Here is a 22,365-nt window from a genome sequence, read left to right as displayed (position 1 = left end):
GTCGGTAATATGTGAGGGCGGGCCGCAGGTAAAGGCAAAAGAGGGAAACACTCAACCGTGGAGATCAAACAATCTCTGAACCCCGGCCAAATCTCCGTGGGTTGCTGGTTGCCGCAGATTGATGACGCGTTCCCAGGTCTTCGTCAACGTGAGGCGAGCTAGTCAAAAGGCACTACCGCTGGCCGCCCATTAGCCTGCTACCCGTGCCCAACGTCAGATAAAGACACAGACACGCTTTTGGCCTGGTCACAGCTTTTAATTCTCTCAATCTACTCCATACCCTTGACTAGCCAGGACCACTTCCGGACAGCGATGGGCATATCAAAGGGTCTCCGCTGCCGGAAAACTTAATCGGCGCAGGTGGTCCCAATTGGCACGGCGGTCTCGTGCGACGCACACACATGTCGAGCTCAATAAGACAGGTGGTATAGCCCCAAAGGAGACATAGGGTAGCACCGAGCTTCGTACGCACCAGCCAGAAACGATCGTGGGGATCTCTTTGTGCTTCATCACGGGACGATTGCGTCGCAAGGGGTGTTGCAGGCAGCAGGCTGATCTGGACAAGGCATGGGAGATCTAGCAGCACCTAATTAATCTTGCCGGCACGCGCACATGGCATCGTTTCACTCGATGCTTGTTCTCGATGCGGCAAGCTCTTTCATTGGAAACTTAGATATAGATAGAATGTTGTAAACTGCCCATTGGTGCCAAAAATGGTGAGAAGACTAACTGCATACCAAACCAAAGGCGTTACCGACACGGCACATGAGGAGAGAATGACATTGTGAAAGCTGCCATATGCCACACGCACTATATATACCAAGGCTTTTAGGCATATAAATATACGTCTTAGCAGGGATTAGAGCTGTTAGTGATCTCAGGCAAACTCCGAACTATGCCGCGACTCTGTCCGCATCTAGACATTCGGACGACATCCAGAGCAGTCTAACTGAGCATAACGAAAGCCCTATCTAGCACAGACTGAGAAAGGCCCAGTCATTGTTGACTTGGCTCAAGGGCTGACAGGAAGCTTGTCGACTTGGCAGCAAGTCGAAAATCTGGTCGAGGGCCGGATTTCTTGGGGGCCGCGGCATTTGCACTCTCCACCCTCTGGAGAATACTCGGCACTCTAACTGTAAACCGCCCACACAAAATCCTGAATCCTTCCGCACAGGACCCGGGTGTTACCCTACCAATGCTACTTCACTAGGCCACACTCAATGTCCAATCCGGCCAATCCAGGGCATGGATCTCGCCTCCCGACCAGCTGGCGCAAGGAATGACGGACATGCACGGCTGCGGCGCAGCTGGGGCGAATCCGGGTTGCCAGCTGAGCATGTCATTATTGACTTCACATGCAACCTGGAATGTGAACATGATTAGACTCCTGGGAAGATTTTCAGGGTTGCATACGCATAAAGGCAAGTCGCAACCGGCTCTGTGTTTATCCTACTTGAATGGAAATGAAAGGCGATGCCGAATGTTATATATAAACCCATGATTCGTCTGGAGACAATGCTGCTATCTTCGTCCAAAGTGATCTGTTGGTGTTGAACCCACGGCCGGACCCACACTATGATTTACACTCATGGTCGTGGACCAATCGCCCAGCCAATCCCGTATGAGAAGAATGAACAATAATAGAAGCTTGAAACATGCAACGATAAAAAGGGAAATGTAACACAAAACAACAATAGGAAGGTCCATAGGGGTCGAGGAGTGGAAAGCCATGGCTATCTTCAGCAATCCGAACGAAGACCGTGACAGTCAATCATCAGCAGCCACAGAACCGTTGCGGGAGCCGTTGCGGGAGCCAGTGCTTGCACTGCCATCGCGTTCCTTCTTCGCCTGAGCCAAGATAGCCTTGCCGGAGTGGGAATTCCCAGTCATGCCGTTTTTCGATTGTGACATCGACCTCGCCCTCTTGCCATTGAGCCAGGGCCGCCGCCTCCCTTCTTCCTCAAAGGCCGTCGCAGCTTGTTCCTTGGCCATGACCAGGCCTTGGGTGATGGAGACAAGCTCCCCACCCTCAACGGCACACATGCTTGGCCACAAGACCACCATGATATCTGCCGGGTCGACGACGGACCGGACTGACTCAGCAATGGTCGACGCGTCGTCGTCTCGTACAACAGAAGCAGAAGGAGAAGGGGAAGACACCGCATCCTGAGCAGCAACAGCCTGGGGCAGACTACGAGAACTACCCCCGATCGTGTCACTCCCAGCATCAAGACCGAGCGTCGACCCGCTGCCAGGGCGACCGTCGCTGAACCTATCCGGCAGCATCAAAACCTGCCAGTCAAAGTCATCGAACGGCGGGCCAAAGTACGGCTCGATCTTCATCGCGGCGCCCTGCACCCTCGCCCACTGTGCGCACGCCAGCGCGGCACATGCCTCCAGCCCCTCGCAGAACGCCTCATACTGCAGCGCCGACAGCAGGTGCTGGACGAGGAAGCTGACCTCACGGACGACGGCGGCGGCGCGACGGCGCGAGGCACGCGCCACCTTGTCCGGCGTCAGCGCCGCCAGCAGCGCCCCGCGGAGGTGCCTCTCGTGGTCCGGGCTCGCGGCCTCGAGCCCGCGCAGCAGCGTCGTCAGCACGGCGTCGGTGTCGGCGCTGCCGCTGTCGAGTGCGTAGCTGGGCCGGAAGACGTGGCGCGCCAGCGCGCGTGACAGCACGGCTAGCACGGCGGCGATGCGCATCTGCTTCGCGGCGGCCGTGTTGGATTGCGGCAGCGGGAGGCGCACTGCTAGGTGCTTGAGATATTCCGACGAGCGCAGGTTGGCCCAGCAAGACGGGTCGCGCAACACAGCGGGGTCTAGGTCCTGGCTGAAGTGGTGTTCGGCTAAATCGAGGATGGAGACCCAGATTGTATCGAGGATTTCGACGCTGTTGGAGGTCGAGGTAGGTTAGCATTGTTAGAACGGGGGCATTGATGGATGACAAGTAGGCGACGCAGGTCTTAGGTGTGGGACAGGCATGGGCACTCACTACGTCTCCTCTGGCTCGTGCTTCAGCTTCAATTGGTAAGTGTCGATCTTGTCGAGCCTGTCCGTTTTGGCTGTCAGCTCTCGTTCGAGAGCTTGGGCGAGGTTCTCCAATTTCTTTACGCTCGACTGCGCCTGAGAAAGACTGTTATTTCCCTCTGCAACCTCACTCTTCAACTTGTCGACCTCCTCATTCTTATCGGATATGGTCTGTCGAAGATGGGCGACTTCATCCAACAAAATGCTGGTCTTGTCTGCCTCCTTCTGGAGGTTTTCAGTGGCCGTTTTTAATCCGTCCTCGGCGGCCGTCTTTGCAGCTTGCTCGCCTTCCAGTTGGGCCTTGGTTTCAGCCAACTGAGCGTCGACTGATGCTTTCACCTCAAAGAGTTCTTGTAGCTCTCGTGACCCTGCTTCAAACTTGCCGTTGACATCTGCAAGCTGTGATGTCAGGTCCTGAACCTGGGCAGCTTTGTTCTCGTAGTTGACTTTTGACTCCGCTAGTTGTAATGTGAGTTCCTCTGTTTCCATGGTCTTGTCCTCGAGCGCTGCGTTGGCATCAACCAGGGCACTGTTCAGCCCTGCTTTGGCCTGGACCAGATCATTCAGCTCCTGGGCCTGACCATCCATTCTTGTGGTGAGTTCAGCAAGCTGTGTGTCCAAGCTGGATCTCAAATTTGAGAGCTCGTCAATCTCTTTGGATGTTTCGGAAAGTTTGCTGCTGGCCTCGGCCAGCTCTGCTGCCAGTTTGTCCCTAGCTGCGGTGAGCTCCTCGTTCTCCCTTGTCTTCCCCTCCAACTCGAGATTGGCTGTTGCGAGTTGAGCATCGACTATGTCTTTTGCTTCCTCGATAGTCTTCAGTTGCTTGATGTTCTCGTCGACTGATGCCTTCATGTCGGCCAGTTGGTCCTCGGCATCTTTCTTCGCGCCTTGGAGACTGACGAGCTCCGCGATTCTCAAATCCAAGTTCCCTTTAGCTTCGGCAAGCTCAGAATCCATTTCGGACCGGATGCCTTCTAAGCCACTCAGCAGCTTGCTTTTCTCGTCAAGCGATAATTTCAGGTTGCTAGCAGTGGTTTCCAGCTCCTTTCTTTTGTCGGCAAGTTCAAGACACTTTTGACTTTCCTCGTCTAGCTTGCGCCGACTCTTTTGAAAATTGACGTCAAGTTTGTTGTTGGCAGCCTCCAGATCCTGAATCTGCGCATCTTTGATCTCAATGGACCGTTGTAGTTGGGTTCTTTCGTTCATCAACTCGGTCTCTTTCGCCTCCAGTTCGTTCCGGAACTTGCGATACTCTTCTAAAACATCGCGCGATGATGATGCCAGACGTGCGTTTTCTGTCTTTAAATTTTGGACGTCTCTGAATACATCTGCAATCACCTTGTAGTTATCATCGGAGGCTAGATTGCGGATCGCACCGACGAAGGCATCCACCGCGCGGTTGGGATCCTGTTCTGCTGACATCACCGTCCGAGATGAGTAACGGGGTGAGTCTGGAGGAGTTTGTTGTGTGCTTTGTAGTGAAGGCATGTCAGATTAGTGGCTACCGAAGGCCAGACACTACCTGAAGATGTATGAGCTTTGAATACGGGAGGGCTTGCGCATGAAACGCGAGGAAACAAAGATGCTGATGAGTACGACTTGAGTTAAAGTCATACCTAGAAGAGCCTTGAAAAATTCAGGGCGAAGATGAACAAATGACTGTGTTGTTGAAGTGGAAAATGCATGGAGCGGCTGGTGCCCTTTATCTCACTGTCACAATGTATGGATTGAAGACCTCAGACGTGGCTACTGCGTGGTTATTTCCAGTCAGCCCAAGACACAATTTTCAGAATTAGGAATGAGTCTCGAACATCAGTCTGTGGCAAATGAGGCCAGCATGGCAGGGGGCTTCGTCAGTTCGCGCGGGATGTCAAAGACTCACATGAGCCAGCAACACGGGAAATATTCGCCCTGCGTCTGATTTCGTAGTTGCTGAGCTGTGACGTGTAATGTCATTCCCAGCGAAACTACCTACATACACTATCCGGTTGGTCCAGTATCGCCGCTGAGAGCCCAACTCGATACATTACCCCTGCGAGCAGTCTGCGTTCAAAATGCAAGTCCTCTGCAGTTCGAAGGAAAATGCCCCCTACCACATGTGTTTTCCAGGCCAGGATATCCTGCCGCAGTGGCCACTATCATACTGGCTCTCTTGTCTGCTTAAAATGACTACCAATTCGCGTACATAGTGTCATAATTCTGCAGCATGCCTTATCAGGACTAGAGAGATGTTGTTCGCAGGGCTTTCGCGAGAAGGAGTGGCAGGTGTTCATCTGCAGAGACCCACAGCGGTTGAGCTGACAGCTCAATAAGTCACTGCAATGTCGATCACGTTGTTCGATGCATCTTGGGCCTGACTTTGGCACGCCTGAGAGGATCGCAAGCGCGAACCAGTAAGAAACAGGCACGTAGGAATTAGGCTCTGATCTCAGCGCCGTATCTTGCCGCCAGGAGTCGGGTATTATTGTCTAGAATTCAACACGTCCTCATCACGTAGCCGTCGGCGCATTCCAGGAATGATTTGTCTGGAAGTTCCGTAGACGTGGACCACTGTGTATGTACGATCATTCTTGGCAGACCAGGCTAGATCCGCGTTCTTCAGGGCTAGCAGTGATAAGCGCCCGCGTTTGTTCAAGTTGGGCTGACGTTGCCAACACTCAGGCAATTCCTGTCGGGGCCGGGAAAATTTGGATTCAGTGATGACCAAAGGCAGGTTTGCACCAACCATATTGTCCAAGATCGTCAAGTAAGAAGAGTTTCTCAAGTATGGGCTTGGCGTGATGACCACTCCACTCGCAGACTTCAGCTGAGTGTTAAGAGAAACAGCCCCAGAAGAACGGCCGATAATCACTCCGGTATTGTGATCGATTCGCGTCGGGCGTGCATGTTATGTCATGGATTTTGGTTATGTACGTGCTTAGCTGTCCCGCCAGAATGGGTCCAAAGGTAGACGATGTCTCCTTCTAGCATGGTCTCCGAGAAATGAGATTGAAGGTTCCCCGGATTGTTCAAATCTAGCTTATATCCCCGCAGATTCTCCATCTCGCCCAGCGCTATTCCCCGCTATCACAGTTGGATTCACACTACGGTTCAGGGATCAGGGCAAGATGCGCCCCACGGGGAAGGAATTCAAGATCACCAGATGCCGCCGCGCCGGAAAAGCCGAACGTGCGAATGGAAGAGCCGAGGATCCTCACGAGATGACATGCTCAAATACACACACGATGCACGAAAATGGTGTTTTTCTCGAGTGTGAAACCTAGCTGTAGAATAGCAAACTCCTGTCACAATGGCGCAAAGGATGTGGACAAGTTTTGTCAAGGCTCTCCTTCTCACCTCGATCACCCGAGTTGTGAGAGCAGCTACTCCGGGCAACATCACATTGAACACCTCGAACCGTTTCTTGTTCGACGTCGACGGAAATCACATCAGTGCCTACGCCCTCAAAATCTACAACTTTGAGAACAGGTACTATGCCTACGGTCTCGACTTCACAACAGGAACCGGGCTTGACAGGCCCTTGGTCGGTTATTCTTCCGTTGACCTGATCAACTGGAAGTCTGAAGGCATTCTTTCAGATGTCACGGGAGGCCGTCCGCACATATTATTTAATCCTACGAGCCAAAAGTACGTGCTGTGGTCAAATCCCTCGACGGGATATGAGATAGCGACGTCATCTGCGCCCAACAGTCCGTTCTCCACAGACGGACTCGGTCTTGCGGCACTGGATCCCCAGTTCAGTGGATTGCAGCCAGCTGACTTCACAGTCGAGACCATTGATGGCAAGGGATATCTTGTGTGGTCGGCTTTGAACTTCAGGGATACTCGGGCTGGGAGTCTATGGCCGCCGCTATTCCAGACGCTTCACATCTCGCCCCTGACTGAGGACTTTCTCAACACGACGCAGACGAGCACAAATGTGTCATCTGCGGAGTTTGATCTTCTCGATCAGGAAGCCGAGTCCCCTGATCTGTTCGTTCGAAATGGGATTTACTACGTTGTAGCAAGCAACACTTGCGGCTTTTGCGATGGAAGCGTGGGCCTAGTGTACCGCTCAGAGTCTATCGACGGCCCATGGGAACGCGACATAGTGTCTGCGTACACCTGTGGAGCTCAGGTCGAAGGGGTGCTTCCACTGACGGATCCCATCACCAATGAGACGACCTTTGTCTGGCACGCGACTTCGGTCCCTGGCGGTCCTCGGGTCAGCTTCTCTGGCCACTTCTTCCAGCCACTCCGATTCAACGACGACGGGAGTGTCCAGGATCTGGACTGCACTCCTGGGGCGCAGTTCACAGTCCCTCTGACTCTCGGAGATGGTGACCCTGATAGCGGAGCGTTGACGACCGCTACGGATTTGTCTCCCCGATTTGCGGATTATCATACCGTGTGCGACTCGGACCTTTTCCAGACTGTGATCCAAACCTGGACGAACTCGAAAGCTGGGTCACTCAGTTCGGTCTCAGTAAACATCGCTGCTGGAGGACAAGCTACTGGCATCCTGGTCAAAGTCTTCCGATTCAGTAATGTCACTGATCTTCAAGCACCATCGTAAGTGCCCAATCCAGATATGTTGCCTCTTCTAGAAAAGAAAAGGAATGAGAAGAAAAGGGCGGTCTTCCCACATATTTCTAGCACAATCACTGATGTTGTTTCCACTCACAGCTACAAATTCGAAGAGCTCGGCTCCGCAACTTTCAACGCAAGCCAGATTGGGACGTCTTTCAAAGCCATGAGCGTACCTATCAACGCTACTGTTGCGCAGGGAGACCAATTGGGATTCTACATTGGCGAGCCTGCAGCAGCAAGTGCGGAAGGGTCTACAAACCTCATACCATATTGTCATCTGGAGTATAACATTGGTGCGCCCAATGGTTCAGAAACACCTGCCGGACAGCTTACATTTGAACAGAGAGGGGGGCAAAACTCATTTCGTGGGCTTGATGGCACAACAAGTCCAATCCAGACGAGGTCGGGCAAGGGAGTAAAATTCTTCGCGATTGTTAACTAGGAGTATATACTTAATTGGTTAATTTAATTTGCAGCATTCAACTCCTCAATACGTTCTGCATCATTGAATCTTAGGTGAAGGTATAATTTCCACTGTGACAACGATTGCGCCTGCTCTTCCTGGTGGGAAGCAGTTCGATGTTGTAGTTCAAATCGAGTGTCGAGTAGTTTCCCTCTAGAACTAAATTCAACATTCAGGACTCTGCCAGTCAGTCAACATGTGTATATTTCGCCCAACATTTCTCAGCCAGATTCACATGGACAAATCTTCCACCGGGAGTTGGATCAAGTCCATGGTTTTGGACGAGGAACGTCTCTGTAGCTTCCGATATGGTGTAGTGGTTAACATTCCGCGTTTTCAACTCGAGATATCCGCGGCGCCCGGGGTTCGATTCCCCGTACCGGAGAAACACCGATCTTTTTGTCCTGATTTAAGACGTCGTGTACTGTTTTTGCACCTCGAAGTAACGCCCACGCGTGACGGCAATCATGTCATGAGTCGTTAAGCAGTATTGCACTCACAGCCATGTGCGCAAATCCCTGTTCACAGGGTCGAGCACAAACATTGAATAGCCTCAGCTCCAGTTGTGTCTCACAACGACAATTGGGTGTAAGATTAAATCAAGACCTTTTTACATTGAACGTGAAAATTCGTTTGTACCTAGGGCACTTCAGGAGTGAATTTCGTCGAGTCTAAATATAATGGACGTTGCTAAGTTGCAAGCCTCGGCGTGGCGGGGACGGCAAAGCTTAAAATATCTCCATGTGCTCCGTTGCAAGTGTACGCCGAACTGATCTCCCTACCTCATCAATCTAGACCTGACTCGCCTCAAGGTTGTCAGTATGGTCCTTAAGGTGTTACAAGGCTCTCATATACCAGAGACTACCGAGGTTATGGAGGAGGCATTGGACATCCTCATTCTCGGGGCCGGCTGGACCGCCGGCTTCCTCATCCCCCTTCTCCGTGACCGCGACATCTCCTTTGCGGCTACAACCAGCGACGGGCGCCATGTTGCAGGCAGTCCGACCCTGAAGTGGCGCTTTGACCCTACGGCACCGGACCCTGAACAGACCAAGGCCTTCACTCTCCTCCCGCGGGCAAGGCACGTCCTCATCACATTCCCGCTCAAGGGTAAACGGCAGAGCAAGCTCCTCACAGAGGCGTACGCGAGGACGCATGGAGGGAGCGGGGACTTCCGGTTCATCCAGCTCGGCAGCACGGGGATATGGCAATCTGACGCGGGCCAGAGACCGTGGCTGGACAGACACAGCCCTTACAAGACCGACGATCAGCGCGCGGTGGCGGAGGACGAACTGCTGGGGCTTGGGGGTTGTGTTCTCAACCTCGCTGGCCTGTGGGGCGGCGAACGGGATATCAAGCACTGGGTTGACCGCGTGGCTACGACCAAGGACGCCGTGAGGGACAAGACTAGTGTGCACATGGTGCATGGGACTGATGTTGCGCGGGTCATAGCTGAAGTCATTCAGACAGAGAATACAGCCCGGGAAGGAGGAGGCGAGGACGGCGGGTGGGACAATGTTGGCAAAGGACAGAGATGGATGGTCACGGATGGGTTTGTTTACGACTGGTGGAGTTTGTTCGCTTCATGGTCAGACATTGGTGAGGATGGGTCGGAACCCATCAAGCAGGCAAAATGGGTCTTCGAGCTCATGAGTGAGGACGGCGTGAGGGCGCTGCCCCGGTCGATGGAGGCGCTGGGCCGTTGCTACGATTCGAGGGAGTTGTGGCAGACACTTAAGATTACGCCTCTGAAGGCAGGGCTAGGCTTGTGAGCTACGCCGGTGATTTCACGTGAAGATACATATGTACGCGCTCCCTCGTTGAAGTCGTGAGGCTCGTTGGGCTCATCAACGTGCAACAGATGCCGTGTGAGCTTGCACAACGTACAAAAGTCTACGACCTCATCGGGGCTAAAGAAGAACTTTTACCAGAACTGAAATTGCCAAAAAAGATCGAAACCGGGTTATCCTCCCATATGCCTGGCTGGGATGGTCTTTGAACCACAGCACAAACTATAACCCCAAGCGCGCAAATGAATCCAGACTCAACCCCCTGCCCCTGAAGGTACATGCATACAACGGTTGGTCTCCGCAGAAAATCAAACATCAAGAGGGATACTTTGACAGGATATGGCCGGGCGCGCAGCGCTTGTTCACTTTGGCAAGCCACAGTTTCAAAGTCCATGACGTGTGTATCGACCCTAACACTACACCGGTTCCCCAACGTCGAATTGACGGCATGACCACCGACTACAGATATTTTGTGCACCGCTAAACTCGCGTGCAGTCCGCGTGCGGTCCGCATGCGGAACAATTGTGTTGTGTAACCATCAACGTCATTGACGCCGAGCTCGCCATTGGCACACAGCAGTTCCAACAGGCAAGCCCCGGCGGATGAGGAGATAGTCAGTCTACTGGTTGACAGCTTTAGTAGTCTAGTCTAGAGGATAGGATCAGACACGGCGCACTACCCTACCCTGTCGGACTGACCTCTTAGGCACATAGTACACACCACTTCGCTCACCACCACCTTGCCAACCTGCCACCACACCGACCAACTCTCGCCAATCTCGAAGCGCATCATCAACCACGGGTGCCGTAACCGAGGAGCGTTCCCTCCTGTCCTATCGGGTCGTCTAGTCTCAATGCTTTCCGCCCCCACGGTGCCCCATTCCGTATCCCATCTTGAGTTCGGACCCGATATAGGAAAGGATTGGCATACATCCGCATCCGTACATATTCGCAAAGGAAGAAACGATTTATAGTTTTCTTGCCTCTTTGACAACTTCATTTCCTCTTTCCCCCCTCCTCTCCTCAATACCGCCAAGCTGGCTTCCTCACCCTGGTCCCCCGGCGACGAGGCTGCCGCGCCCCTGCTGGATATGGAGAACCACCCTCCACGCACGAGCGGCACGTTCGACCGCAAGCCAAGCCACGATCAATATGACCCCGAGGAGGAGGACGACGATGTTATGGACGTCGAGGGCGGGAGGCCCCCAAACCGCCGCCGGTGGACGCCCAGCTCGCCCTCCCACGTCCTCTCGTCCGACCCGGACCTCGAGGGCCTGAGCCTGTACGACAAGAAGTGCGTGCTCATCAACCGCGAGATCGACGCCATGGGCATGGGCAAGTACCAGTGGATGATCTGGGGCCTCTGCGGCTTCGGCTACCTGCTGGACCTGCTGTGGGCTCAGGCCTTCGGGCTGGCCCTCAAGCCCTTGCAGCAGGAGCTGGGCTTCGGGAACGACAGGTCGGGCAACATATCCACCGCCTTCAGCTGCGGGCTTACGGCCGGGGCGTTCTTCTGGGGCGCGTTGAGTGATGTGGTTGGTACGTGTGGCTCGCCGCCCTGGCTCTCTGCTCTGCAGCCCTCCTGTTTTCGTGCCCGTGGTGGGACAAACAAGAGTAAATGCGTAGACTAGAATCTCCCGGACAGTGCTGATTTCTGTGTGAGGTTAGGTCGCAAGTGGGCCTTCAACCTGACATGCCTCTTCTCGTCCGTCTTTGGCCTGTGCCTCGGCGCATCCGACAGTTATACGACATTCCTGGTCCTGACGGCCTTTGTCGGCTTCGGCGTAGGCGGTAATATTCCCATCGATACGACGATCACGCTTGAGTTTATTCCGCAAAATAAGCGCTTCCTCTTGTCCACCCTCTCCATCTTCCAGCCGATCGGCGTCGTGCTCTGCAGCGCCATCGCCTTCGGCTTCATCCCGACTATGTCGTGTTCGCCCAACTTCTCCGAGGCTAATCCCCTGAAAAGCTGCAACGATCCGAGCCTGGAGGCCGGCGCGCCGTGCTGTGGGCGAGACAATAACATGGGCTGGAGATACCTTCTCTTCACCTTGGGCGGTATCACGCTGGCCGTCTTCATCCTGCGCTGCTTCATCTTCCGGTTTCGTGAGAGCCCCAAGTTCCTCGTGTACAAGGGTAAGGACGAGGAAGCCATCAAGGTGGTGCACCACATCGCCAACACGAATGGGACCGTCTGCCGGCTGTCCTTGGAGCATTTCGAGGCGCTGAGTGGCCAGGGCGGCTCCCGGCGGACACAGACCACCCGGGGCAGCGGAGGGCGCCCTGGCCTCCGGACGCGGATGAGCAGCACGCTCGGGCGGACCGTCAGCGGGACGGTCACGACGATCAAGCGGATGAAGCCGAGCAGGAAGAAGGTGGCTGAGCAGAAGAACCGGTACATGATGCTGTTCTCGAGCTTCACGATGGCGAGGCTGACGATTCTCGTCTGGCTGACGTACATTTTTGACTTCTGGGGATTCACTGTGGCCGGTGAGCAAACACCCTTGCCTTTCCTCACCCCCGTCTTGATCATTGTCGATACTGACTAGGTGATAGGCTTCTACCTCCCAAGTATCCTAGCCATCAAGAATGGCGCCGCTTCGAAGAATAACTCGCTCTCCTTCACGTACGCCTCCTACATTTACACGTACGCGCCCGGCGCAATAGGCGTGCTGCTCGGGTCACTCATGTACCGGCTCCCGTCCTTCGGGCGCAAGTGGACCATGACCATCTCGTCGGGGCTGATGGGCGCGTCGATCCTGCTCTTCAGCATCGTCGACACCGTCCCCAAGAACCTAGGCATGTTCACGATGGAGTACTTCTTCCAGTCCATGTTCAACGCAGTTCTCTACGGCTGGACCCCCGAGGCGTTCCCGGCCCCCGTGCGCGGGACCGCCTGCGGCCTCGCCAGCTTCTGGGGCCGCCTGTTCGGCATCGTCAGCCCGCTCATCGCGCAGCACCTCTACGGGAGCAGCACGTCCGGCGGTGGCAACGGCGACGTGAATGCCGTGCTGTACCTCGCTGGGGGCGTCACACTCGGGTGCGTGATCACCACGGCTTTGTTGCCGAACAGTGTTCTGCAGTCGAGTGATGGGAGATCATAGCATTGGGATGGGACATGTCATAGAGGGTTAGATACCCGCCCAGTTGGAAACGTGAGCGGAGATATAGAGAAGGATGAGTTTGCATATAGATGGACTGGGCATGTAGGAGCCCGAGATATATCTAACGGCTCCAAGGCTAAAAATCATAATGCGCTGCAGAGCTTATCGAATTGCTTTTTCCTGCACGACCTGAGTCATGGGAGCTCTGAAGATGTGGGTTGCCTATTTAGGAGAGCAGACACGTCGGCCCGGTAAGCTGCATCCCGGGTTCTAGACCGAAGTTTCTGAGTGCTTCCAATGTCCGCGGACGATCCGAGTCGCCTCATAATGATGAAAGATGACCAAGTTTATGATTCACAATGAAGAAATGCACGGCTCAGCGGTTCGTCCCTGTGAGCGGACCGTGCAGCTTGAGACGGTTCTGCACGCGAGGTGTTCACTGAGGCGTGAATTCAATTGAGTAGCAATGTGTTGTGACAGTACTCAGCTTTCGTTCGGCTGCCTACTATAACACTATTTTACATCTTCACAGTACCAAGAAAAAGACTTGACTGCCAGTGTAGAAAGATTGTTGACGGGTGCTCGAGTCATCGCGAGCAACCACGTGTGCGCCTCTCAGCCCGGGATGATCCAGGCCTGCACAAAACTCTTCCCCGCGATATTGAAACCGTAGCAACTTCTCCTCTTGAAAGGGCATCGACGGCACGCCCCCCTGAGCAACCATTCTCCTATCCACCCATCACTTGGTATGTTTGTCGAGAAAAACTCCAACACCAAACCCCAAAAACGCCATCGGAAGCAATTGCTGCACTCGGATGCAAAGTAATTTTGAATACCTCATTCTCTTCCTGTTGATTCCTGTTGAAGTGGATCATCTTAAGCAGCGGCCGCGGCCGGAGCAGATGCACCGTCCGTTTCAGGGATCTTGAGGCCGGTGCCACCCAGGTTTGTCTGCTTGACGTTGGGGTTCTTTGTGTAGTAGTCAGAGATGGCAGCCTTGATGCCGTCCTCGGCAAGCATACTGCAGTGCAGCTTGACAGGTGGCAGGCAAAGTTCCTTAGCAATGTCTGTGTTCTTGATCTGCGAGGCCTTGTCGAGCGACATGCCACGGACGAGCTCGGTCAGGTAGGATGATGAAGCAATGGCGCTGCCGCAGCCGAAGGTCTTAAACTTGACGTCGGAGATGGTGTTTGAGTTAGGGTCGACACGGCTAACAGATGGTCAGTAACATGCCGGAAAAGATGCCGAACGGGAAAAGAACATGCAATGAGAGGAGGATTAGGAGGGGAGTGATGTGGGAATGCACTCACATCTGAATCTTCATGACGTCGCCGCATGCAGGTGCTCCGACAAGGCCGGTGCCAACGTCGACATCGTTCTTGCTCAACGAACCGACATTCCGCGGCCGTGAGTAGTGGTCAATGACCTTCTCGTGGTAAGAGCGTATCGCACCGATAGACACTGCTGGAGCGAGTTGCCTGGGGGCGCTGGCGATGGCTGGTCGGATAGGTGTGGCGAGTGCTCGCCGGGAGGCGACTCTGAGTCCTCGTGAGAACATTGTGATATTGGCGGATTAATCGACGGGTGCTGTCTGTTTTTGATGAATGAATCAATCGACAGTGAGTTTGCTGCGTTCTGGTGATGTCTTAGGTGTGGCTTGTAGGTGTTGGTACGTGTATGTGGACGGAACGGTGGTGGGTTGTTTGATGAGTGTGTGCGTGAGAGAGAAAGGGAACCGAGCTCCAAGAGAAAGTCGAGTGCAGGAAGCAGGGTCTGTGACGCTGAATATTTGACGTGCAGTCGCCTCCCCGTTCCCAGCAAAATGATGTCGGGGTACGGCCTGGGCAGCCAATTAGAGACACTAGCGTGTGCTTAGATAACGATGATTTCACGGCGATCTCGGAGAATCGGTTTTTGAATGTGGGGCATGCTGGGCCACGTCTGGGCACGCTGGGCCATGTGCAGCCTTTATCTGCCTCGATCTTATCAATCACATCCATCCAATTTGGAATTCAAGCCCCAGCATCGCCCCCAAAACAGTCAAGACTGTCGAAACTCCGAGCTTTTCTTTTTATGGGGGTCCGAGACCGAGCTGCATCAGCCATTTATGTCCGAACTTGTTTAGTTTGCAGCGTTCGTCACCTGTCGGAGTGCCTCGGTGTGGTGTGCCCACCGCCCATTCTGCTGTTGTTCTACGATACGGTGTGCAAACAGAAATGAGGACGATGCATCATGTGTAGCAAGACTCACGTTATCCAGACTGAGAAGCAGTGGTGAGAGATAATGAGCAGGGCGTCTGTCTGTAGTGTCTAATACATTATGCATTCCAGACTCTGCATATGCCAGCAAGCCGGTCAATGACTGGGAACTGGCTAACAGACAATCGAACAAACGGGTCCTGACACCGTTTCGCTGGCACCTGCACCCCACAGGAATGCAAAGCCGATCTTTTCCAAGACAGCAGCTCGTTTCATCGGCAGGCATGTTGAGCCTTGCCAGCCCTCTGTCAGTTGCTCAGCTCAGCTGCAGAGGCCTGGGTGGGTCAGGTCGGTCACTAAACGCGGGGTGAAGGCGCGTTCCTTTTTGCCCCTCGGCAGCCTGGAGCTGAAGCTCTTACAGCGTGCAGCGAGCAGTGAGCAGCTCGACGTAATTCCAGAATCGTCTTCCCAAAGGTTGCCCCCCGATTCCAGCCTGTCAACCACTCTCGTGATTGATTTAATCTTCACATCCAGCTGTGTCCCTGACTTTGGATCCTACCATTCTGGTCAGCCGTTCCTTTCTAACAATATTTCAACATGGCGTGCCCACACGTCGACTCTCTCAGTGAGGCAATGTTCGGGGCAAGGGGAGGGTCGTCCTGATCTCGTTTGACTGACTCTCGTGAGCAGGTATTTCGCCGCCGACGCCTGCCCAGTCAGTCTACCGCGAGGATTGCACCCAGTGCTTTGACTCTTTTGTGAGAAGAGACCCTCTTGCCAACCTTTCAAAGGTCTCACGTGGCTCCGACCTAACCCCATTTCCGACAGGACGATGCCGAAGGCCTCAATGTCTGCCTTCAGTGTTTTAACGGCGGCTGCGCTGGCGACCGACAGCATTCCGCCCTTCACAGCGCCCTCCGATCCCACCCCCTCGTGTTGAACGTCAAGCGGACACGCAAGGCTATCACTAGGGATGAGCCGCCCCAAAAGATCACGAAGCTTGCCATCGCTGCTGAGAAAGAGGAGGACAAGTACGACACTGCGCTAAGTGTCAAGTGTCTAGAATGCAACACCGTTCTCGACGCCACCCACCCCAAGATCGCCCCTGTTGTCGATGGGATATTGACGTCCAACACCTTCTCGCGGAAGGAGGAGATCAAGGCCTGGGAGCAAGAGCTTACCAGCTGCGAACACATCCTGTTGATGCAGCAGGACGAGCCCCGCAAGATCGCTAGTCAGGACCTGGGCGGTTGCGCAAAATGCGACCTCAAGGAGAATCTATGGCTATGTCTGCAATGTGGCGCCCTCGGTTGTGGTCGTGCCCAGTTCGGCGGTGTCGGTGGTCATTCTCACGCACTGGCGCATTCCAAAGAGTCGGGACATGGTGTTGCCGTCAAACTTGGTTCGATCAGTGCTGAAGGCACCGCAGACATATACTGTTACGCCTGCGATGACGAGCGTGTTGATGAGAACTTGGCCACACACCTGGCAAACTGGGGCATCAACATCGCCGAGAGGCAAAAGACAGAGAAGAGTTTGACAGAAATGCAAATCGAGCAGAACATGAAGTGGGACTTTACGACGACACAGGACGGCCAGGAGCTGAAACCGCTGTATGGTCCTGGCTTGACGGGTCTGAAGAACCTCGGCAACAGCTGCTACCTTGCCAGCGTGCTTCAGTGTCTTTTTGATTTGCCGGCTTTCCAGAAGCGGTATTTCGAGGTCAACGATGATCTGCCCATCGTCCAGGATCCAGCTCAAGACCTCGAGACACAGCTGCGGAAACTGGCGGATGGCTTGCTTTCCGGCCGCTATTCTAAGCCTGATCCTGATGCAGTTGCTGCACCTGGAGAGAACTCCACGGAGGCTCACCAGAGGGGTTTATCACCGGCCATGTTCAAGCACCTTATCGGCCGTGGCCACGAAGAGTTCTCCACTATGCGACAACAAGATGCCTTTGAATTGTTTCAGCACCTCTTCAAGCTGATCACGCGGTCCAGGCATCCGTCTCCTACCGCCGACCCCACCCAGCCTTTTCGCTTCGTCCTGGAACAGCGATTGCAGTGTCTTAGTTGCAAAAAGGTTCGATACTCGACGACAGAGCAGGAAAATCTCACAGTCATTCTTCCTATGGAGAAGGAGCCACATAAAGAAGGCGAGGAGGGCCCTGCGCCGTGGAAGCCAGTGACGTTCACCCAATGCCTGGATGACTTCACCGTCGACGAGGTCGTGGAGCTGACCTGTTCTTCCTGTGGCTCGAAAGAGGGATATACCAAGCGGACGCTATTCAAGACCTTCCCAGAAATCCTCGCTGTGAACGCGCGAAGGATGGCTATTGTCAACTGGGTCGAGGTGAAGGTTGACGTTCCTGTCATTATTCCTGATGAGCCCTTCACCTTGGACAAATACCTCTCACAAGGCCAACAGCCAGACGAAGAATCCCTGCCCGAGGAAGCGGCTCCTGCCGGCGCTCCTGCATTTGTGCCCAACGAGACGGGTTTGGCCCAACTGGAGGCGATGGGGTTCCCACGTGTGCGCGCTGAGAAAGCATTGCACGCGACAGGTAACAGCGACGCGAACGCCGCAATGGAGTGGCTATTCGCACACATGGAGGATCCTGATATCGACACCCCATTGGACTTGAGCGCCACTGGTGGTGGAGGCGCTGCCGCCGGACCAAGCCCAGAGCAGATTGAGATGCTGACCTCCATGGGCTTCGACGTGCCTAAGGCAAAGAAGGCGCTCAAGGAGACGGGTGGTGACATGGAGAGGGCGGTCGAGTGGCTGTTCAGCCACCCCGACGACCCTGGCTCGCTCGATGACGATGAAGGCGCTGCAGCTGGTGCAAGTGTTGGCTCGGATGAACCCTCTGGAAGTGCTACACTGCCCGCAGTGTTCCAACTGCAGAGCATTGTGTGCCACAAGGGCACGAGTATTCATGCTGGGTAAGTGACCTTTTACAAATGAGCTCGTACATTTGACATGTGTATCTTTAATTGTAAGCATGACTTTGGCTGACACTAAATCACAGACATTATGTGGCCTTCATCCGTAAACAGCTTGACAAGCCCTCTTGGGTTCTGTTCAACGACGAGAAGGTCGTCGAGGCAGTTGACATCGAGGAGATGCGCAAGTTTGGGTACGCGTACTTCTTCAAGCGCGTGCAGAATTGAGCATGCACGAGCGAACGGTGAATGGAAGCATGGGGCTGCCTTCCGTGGATGGAAAGGAGCTGAACGGCGTTGTCAATATACTGGTGTGTTGCTGCTGAGAAAGCATTAGAGCTAGACAGGAGATGGCTTTTCATGAGAGGGCATATGGACTATGATGCATATGGTATGGTATCAGCAAAAGCAAAAGTATCATGATATGATCAAGAGAATCAAAAACAGTATATGGTATTACAAGAAAGAGTCTTGCCCACCCGACATCCATCGTCTAAACTCCATGTCGCCTTTTTGCATGAAACCAAGCTGCCAAAGCAGAACAGATCTGTAGGATCATCATGTCCGTGACCTCATGCTTCTTAGTCGTCCCCGGAAGCCCATTATCATGAAATCATCCCATCAAGCAGCACATGCTGTCAGTGCCCGCTCGCCAACAAGTGAGCGAAGGGTGGTCGCAGAAACCATATCAAGCGGCGTTTCATCCCGATCGCTCCGCCCTTGTGCGAAGCCAACATGCCCCCCTCCCTCGGAGCGGCCACGGCCCGTCCGGCTACCAGTCCTTCTGCTTGTAGCTGACCAACGTCTCGATCTTGTGGCTGTTGGTGCTGAACCCCCGCAGCTGGACCCTCTCGCCGCCCTCGATCTCCTTGGCGTCGCTGTCGCCCCACTCGACGGGGACCTCGCTGTCGGCGTCGGCGTACACGAGCACGTTGAAGGTGCACTCGCCGGCGTCCAGCTGCGGTAGGAACGTCACCGACGCCGTGATCTGCCGGAATATGGCCGCGATCTCCTGCTGGATCTCCTGCTCCGTCTTGTTCTCTGCTGCTGGTGGCCCTCCTGCTGCCCCAGCGCCTGCCCCCTGGCTGTCTGCGTTTTCCTGGTTTGCTGTTGTCCCTGTTGATGCCTTGCCGTTCGCCTGGGGTTCTTTTGACCTTGATGATTTTGAAGACTTTGAAGACTTTGTCGGGGCGAATATCTGCACGTCGAACTGCCACCGCTCCAGGTGCTCGCCCGTGTCCTTGTTCGTGACGACGATGACTAGCTTGGAGATCTTGCCGCCGACCATCCACTTGTCGAGCTGCGACATGATCTTCTTGATGTATGCTTTGACCTGGTCGTCGGCGGAGACGAGCATGTTGAGGCCATACTTCTTGACGACGGTGAAGTCCTCGGCTGGGTAGACGCCGCGCTGGTAGAGGATGGAGTGGATGGAGTATTGGAACTGCGTGCGGATCGGGTATTAGTCAAGCTATTCTGCATGCATATATTGAAAGCCGCCCCAAAGCTGCAAGGGACGACATTGATATCCTGTCGTGGGCGACAGACGGTCGGACAGGCATGGTGGGCTGAGGATTGAACATACGAACTCGGCGACGAGCCGGGCGCTGCCTTTGAGGGACAGCTTGTGCACCTTGGAGGGGTCCTTCTCCTTCTTGCTGGGCTTCTCTGAGGTCGCCATTGTGGTGGTCGGTGTGGGGCGCGAGACAATCCTGGGTCGCAAATTCACGCGTGACGTGTCGGTAATTGATTCAGTGTGTGATGCGAGGGGTTCTTTTCGCAGAATTGGGCTGAGGTTCTGGAAGCTGGGAGTCGCATTTGTTTTGTTCGGCTGGCGGTTGCCGTGCCAGCAAGCTCCTGGAAAACGTGGGGGGTGCAGGGATGCAGTGGGTTGCAGCAACCGGGGCCTTGGGGGCGTCTTCCCCTACCAGCGCGGGCATTACCAAGATCTAACTGTGATGTAGACAAGCTGCTTTGCCGAGCGAGCAGTCGAATGGATGTAAAACTAAATATCCAAAACTGAAACTTCAAAGAAACTTTTTCTGATGCACAACTGACGAGAATGTCCATGTAACTGGAATGCATTATGGCACAGGCCTCACCAGTCATCCAAAACTACGAGAACATTATACCGACAGCAATGTTTTGCCTCTTCCAGAAGTCAAGGTTGCGCACATTGGTCTGAGTCTTTCTATGCAGATGGCTTTGTTGGGCTTCGTTTCCACAATTGCCGCCATCACGCTTTCTGCCAACTTCTCCCCTCTGCGCAAACATTCGTCTTGACCATCGTTTTCTCGATCTCGAAATAGCGGGTAATAAGGATTCGGAGGTTTCAAGCCAAACTTGATCCACATGTCTGTGTCAAGTGCTCTGGGAAGTTTGATTTCCACAAGCAAGACTTCGATCGTATGTGGATTAAGCATACCTAGATATTGGGAAGGTGGCTGACGAATTGAGATTGATGTCTACACATCTCCCGCTCACATGTCCGCTCATTTCAAAGACGATTAACCAATTTATGGCAATCACAACGGGATCTATACGTAAATGATAGGGCAAAGCGCATGGCAAGACATCCCGTCTATAGATAATTTCACTATGTAAACGACTGAAACAACCATGGAGACATATGCCACACACCGTGAAGCGACAAGAAGTCTGAATGTCATATTGAGTGACGAAGAGTTAAGCAGAACTCCTACCGGAAAAGATGATCCTGTGATTCCCATGGCCACTGCATCTCGCGCCCTTGTCCCAACATTCCTGGCAGATATCCCAATTCCCGCCTCGACACTGCGTGCAATGATAGTGGTCACTTGGGATACGAAAGGTACAAACATCACACCAATAGTTCCACCTCCAGGCTCTTTCATGGGATACGGCCACTCTTTCCAGCTTCAACAGCTTGACCTGTTCCGGGATATCATTGGCTTCGAGCTCCGCCATCTCATCTAGCCTCCCCTCTTGAACATAGCGTTCACGCCTGTCCAAAAGCTTTTCAATCCTCTTGTTGATCTTATATACCCGTGCATTGCGCATCTCCAGATCCTGCGTCTTCACATCGTCATTCATAGGCACTGGTGCCGGAACAGTCGTAGGCTGATGATCTGGAGCCTCAGGTGGCGCATGGGCGAGTTCTGTGTCGAAATCGAAGAGACTTTCAAACTTATAAGCTAAGGATGCCACGTCCTCCTCCCTCTTTATTGTTTCTTCCCTTCCACCTCGCACCTCCTTACGTAGCCTCATGTCGTCTTCATGAGCCTTTGTCTTCCTGATCTCGGCTTCCAATTTCATCCTCCTCATCTCGGATTCCAACTCCGCTAGATCATCTGTATCCAAGCGTTGTACCTGACGAGCCTGCTTAACCTCGGCCCTAAGCGCCAGTCTTCTGGCTTCATCTTCATATATGGGTGCGCTCGAGCCGAAGAGTGCGGAAGCTGGTACCGTGTCCGCTACTCTGTGCACCTCGTCGCTACGGGACCTCGACATTGATTCTTTCCAGAAAGGTGTCTCTCCGCGGACCAAATAGCGTGCATAGGCCTTGATCTCCTCCTGAAACGCCTCTATGTCCTTGTCGGTGATGCCCTCGCGCTGTAGTGACTTCCCAATATCCTGCCAAATGACATTATCATTCCTTTTGGAGTGTCCATGTGACATTCCCCAAGGCGTTGTAGCAGCGGAAAAGTCAAGGCCTTTCGTTCCATCGGGAGCATGCCCCTGGTGAGCAGCCTGTGATCCGTTCTTGATCAAGAACTCCAACCTCGCCAGCGAGCCATGACTCAAGGTCGTCAAGAATATGTTGATGCTCGCAGTATGGATAGCGAGCTTTTCCCGCGGGCCGCGCTTGTCCTTGGCCGCGAACTTCATCCACGCCACAAAGTCTCTCTTCTTGTCGGCACCCCAGCCGCTATACTTCCCAACGACGCCCTGCAGGTCTTTCATGCTCTCGGTGCAGTTGTACAACAGGATGCGCATCTGGTTCTGCCGCTCCATGCTTGCCGTCTTGATCAGCGGCATCGGCCCTTTAGCCTCGGCCTCGAGGGCCTGAAGGACGGATGTCAGGCTAGCCAGGTCGAGGCGCAGGCCCTCAAAATCTGAGCCTGCGGACTTGAGGGCGTTGATAGTCTTCCATGCCACCTCCGAGCAGGCGATTATGTCGCCGATCCCGAAGCCGAACGACATTTTATGAGCGGAAGGGTGGTGCCGGATGCTCGCTATGATCAATTCCAGGACGTGAAGTTTGATCAGAGAAGGTTTTGTTTGCTT

The 22,365-nt window shown here is 54.0% G+C and overlaps 8 protein-coding genes across 8 annotated transcripts; 4 read left to right on the top strand and 4 right to left on the bottom strand.

Annotated features, from left to right (window-relative positions):
- Positions 1-1,767: 1,767 nt before the first annotated feature.
- J7T55_013252 (uncharacterized protein) lies at positions 1,768-4,449 on the bottom strand (the record flags this gene model as incomplete). Its single annotated transcript, XM_053141028.1, has 2 exons — positions 1,768-2,890; positions 2,993-4,449. The coding sequence occupies 2 exons, from the start codon at positions 4,447-4,449 to the stop codon at positions 1,768-1,770; spliced, it is 2,580 nt and encodes an 859-aa protein (XP_052995595.1).
- A 1,867-nt stretch (positions 4,450-6,316) lies between these two features.
- J7T55_013251 (glycosyl hydrolase family 43 protein) lies at positions 6,317-8,038 on the top strand (the record flags this gene model as incomplete). The annotated part of the gene is made up of 2 exons (XM_053141027.1): positions 6,317-7,578; positions 7,693-8,038. 2 exons carry the CDS (start codon positions 6,317-6,319, stop codon positions 8,036-8,038), a joined length of 1,608 nt encoding a protein of 535 aa, XP_052995594.1.
- An 842-nt stretch (positions 8,039-8,880) lies between these two features.
- Positions 8,881-9,831, top strand: J7T55_013250 (uncharacterized protein; the record flags this gene model as incomplete). Its single annotated transcript, XM_053141026.1, has 1 exon — positions 8,881-9,831. One exon carries the CDS (start codon positions 8,881-8,883, stop codon positions 9,829-9,831), a length of 951 nt encoding a protein of 316 aa, XP_052995593.1.
- A 1,055-nt stretch (positions 9,832-10,886) lies between these two features.
- Positions 10,887-12,956, top strand: J7T55_013249 (membrane transporter; the record flags this gene model as incomplete). Its single annotated transcript, XM_053141025.1, has 3 exons — positions 10,887-11,388; positions 11,518-12,342; positions 12,409-12,956. The coding sequence occupies 3 exons, from the start codon at positions 10,887-10,889 to the stop codon at positions 12,954-12,956; spliced, it is 1,875 nt and encodes a 624-aa protein (XP_052995592.1).
- An 876-nt stretch (positions 12,957-13,832) lies between these two features.
- Positions 13,833-14,514, bottom strand: J7T55_013248 (iron sulfur cluster assembly protein 1; the record flags this gene model as incomplete). The annotated part of the gene is made up of 2 exons (XM_053141024.1): positions 13,833-14,166; positions 14,267-14,514. 2 exons carry the CDS (start codon positions 14,512-14,514, stop codon positions 13,833-13,835), a joined length of 582 nt encoding a protein of 193 aa, XP_052995591.1.
- Positions 14,515-15,751: 1,237 nt separating this feature from the next.
- J7T55_013247 (ubiquitin carboxyl-terminal hydrolase 14) lies at positions 15,752-18,327 on the top strand (the record flags this gene model as incomplete). The annotated part of the gene is made up of 4 exons (XM_053141023.1): positions 15,752-15,779; positions 15,845-15,912; positions 15,983-18,099; positions 18,186-18,327. The coding sequence occupies 4 exons, from the start codon at positions 15,752-15,754 to the stop codon at positions 18,325-18,327; spliced, it is 2,355 nt and encodes a 784-aa protein (XP_052995590.1).
- A 544-nt stretch (positions 18,328-18,871) lies between these two features.
- Positions 18,872-19,780, bottom strand: J7T55_013246 (mitotic spindle checkpoint component mad2; the record flags this gene model as incomplete). Its single annotated transcript, XM_053141022.1, has 2 exons — positions 18,872-19,543; positions 19,685-19,780. 2 exons carry the CDS (start codon positions 19,778-19,780, stop codon positions 18,872-18,874), a joined length of 768 nt encoding a protein of 255 aa, XP_052995589.1.
- A 1,004-nt stretch (positions 19,781-20,784) lies between these two features.
- J7T55_013245 (uncharacterized protein) lies at positions 20,785-22,281 on the bottom strand (the record flags this gene model as incomplete). Its single annotated transcript, XM_053141021.1, has 1 exon — positions 20,785-22,281. The coding sequence occupies one exon, from the start codon at positions 22,279-22,281 to the stop codon at positions 20,785-20,787; it is 1,497 nt and encodes a 498-aa protein (XP_052995588.1).
- Between the last annotated feature and the right edge of the window lie 84 nt (positions 22,282-22,365).

The sequence above is a fragment of the Diaporthe amygdali genome (genome assembly GCF_026229845.1).
Source record: "Diaporthe amygdali strain CAA958 chromosome Unknown NODE_8_length_1307975_cov_65_857355, whole genome shotgun sequence".
Lineage (NCBI taxonomy): Eukaryota > Fungi > Ascomycota > Sordariomycetes > Diaporthales > Diaporthaceae > Diaporthe > Diaporthe amygdali.
This window is presented reverse-complemented; position numbering and strand designations above follow the sequence as displayed.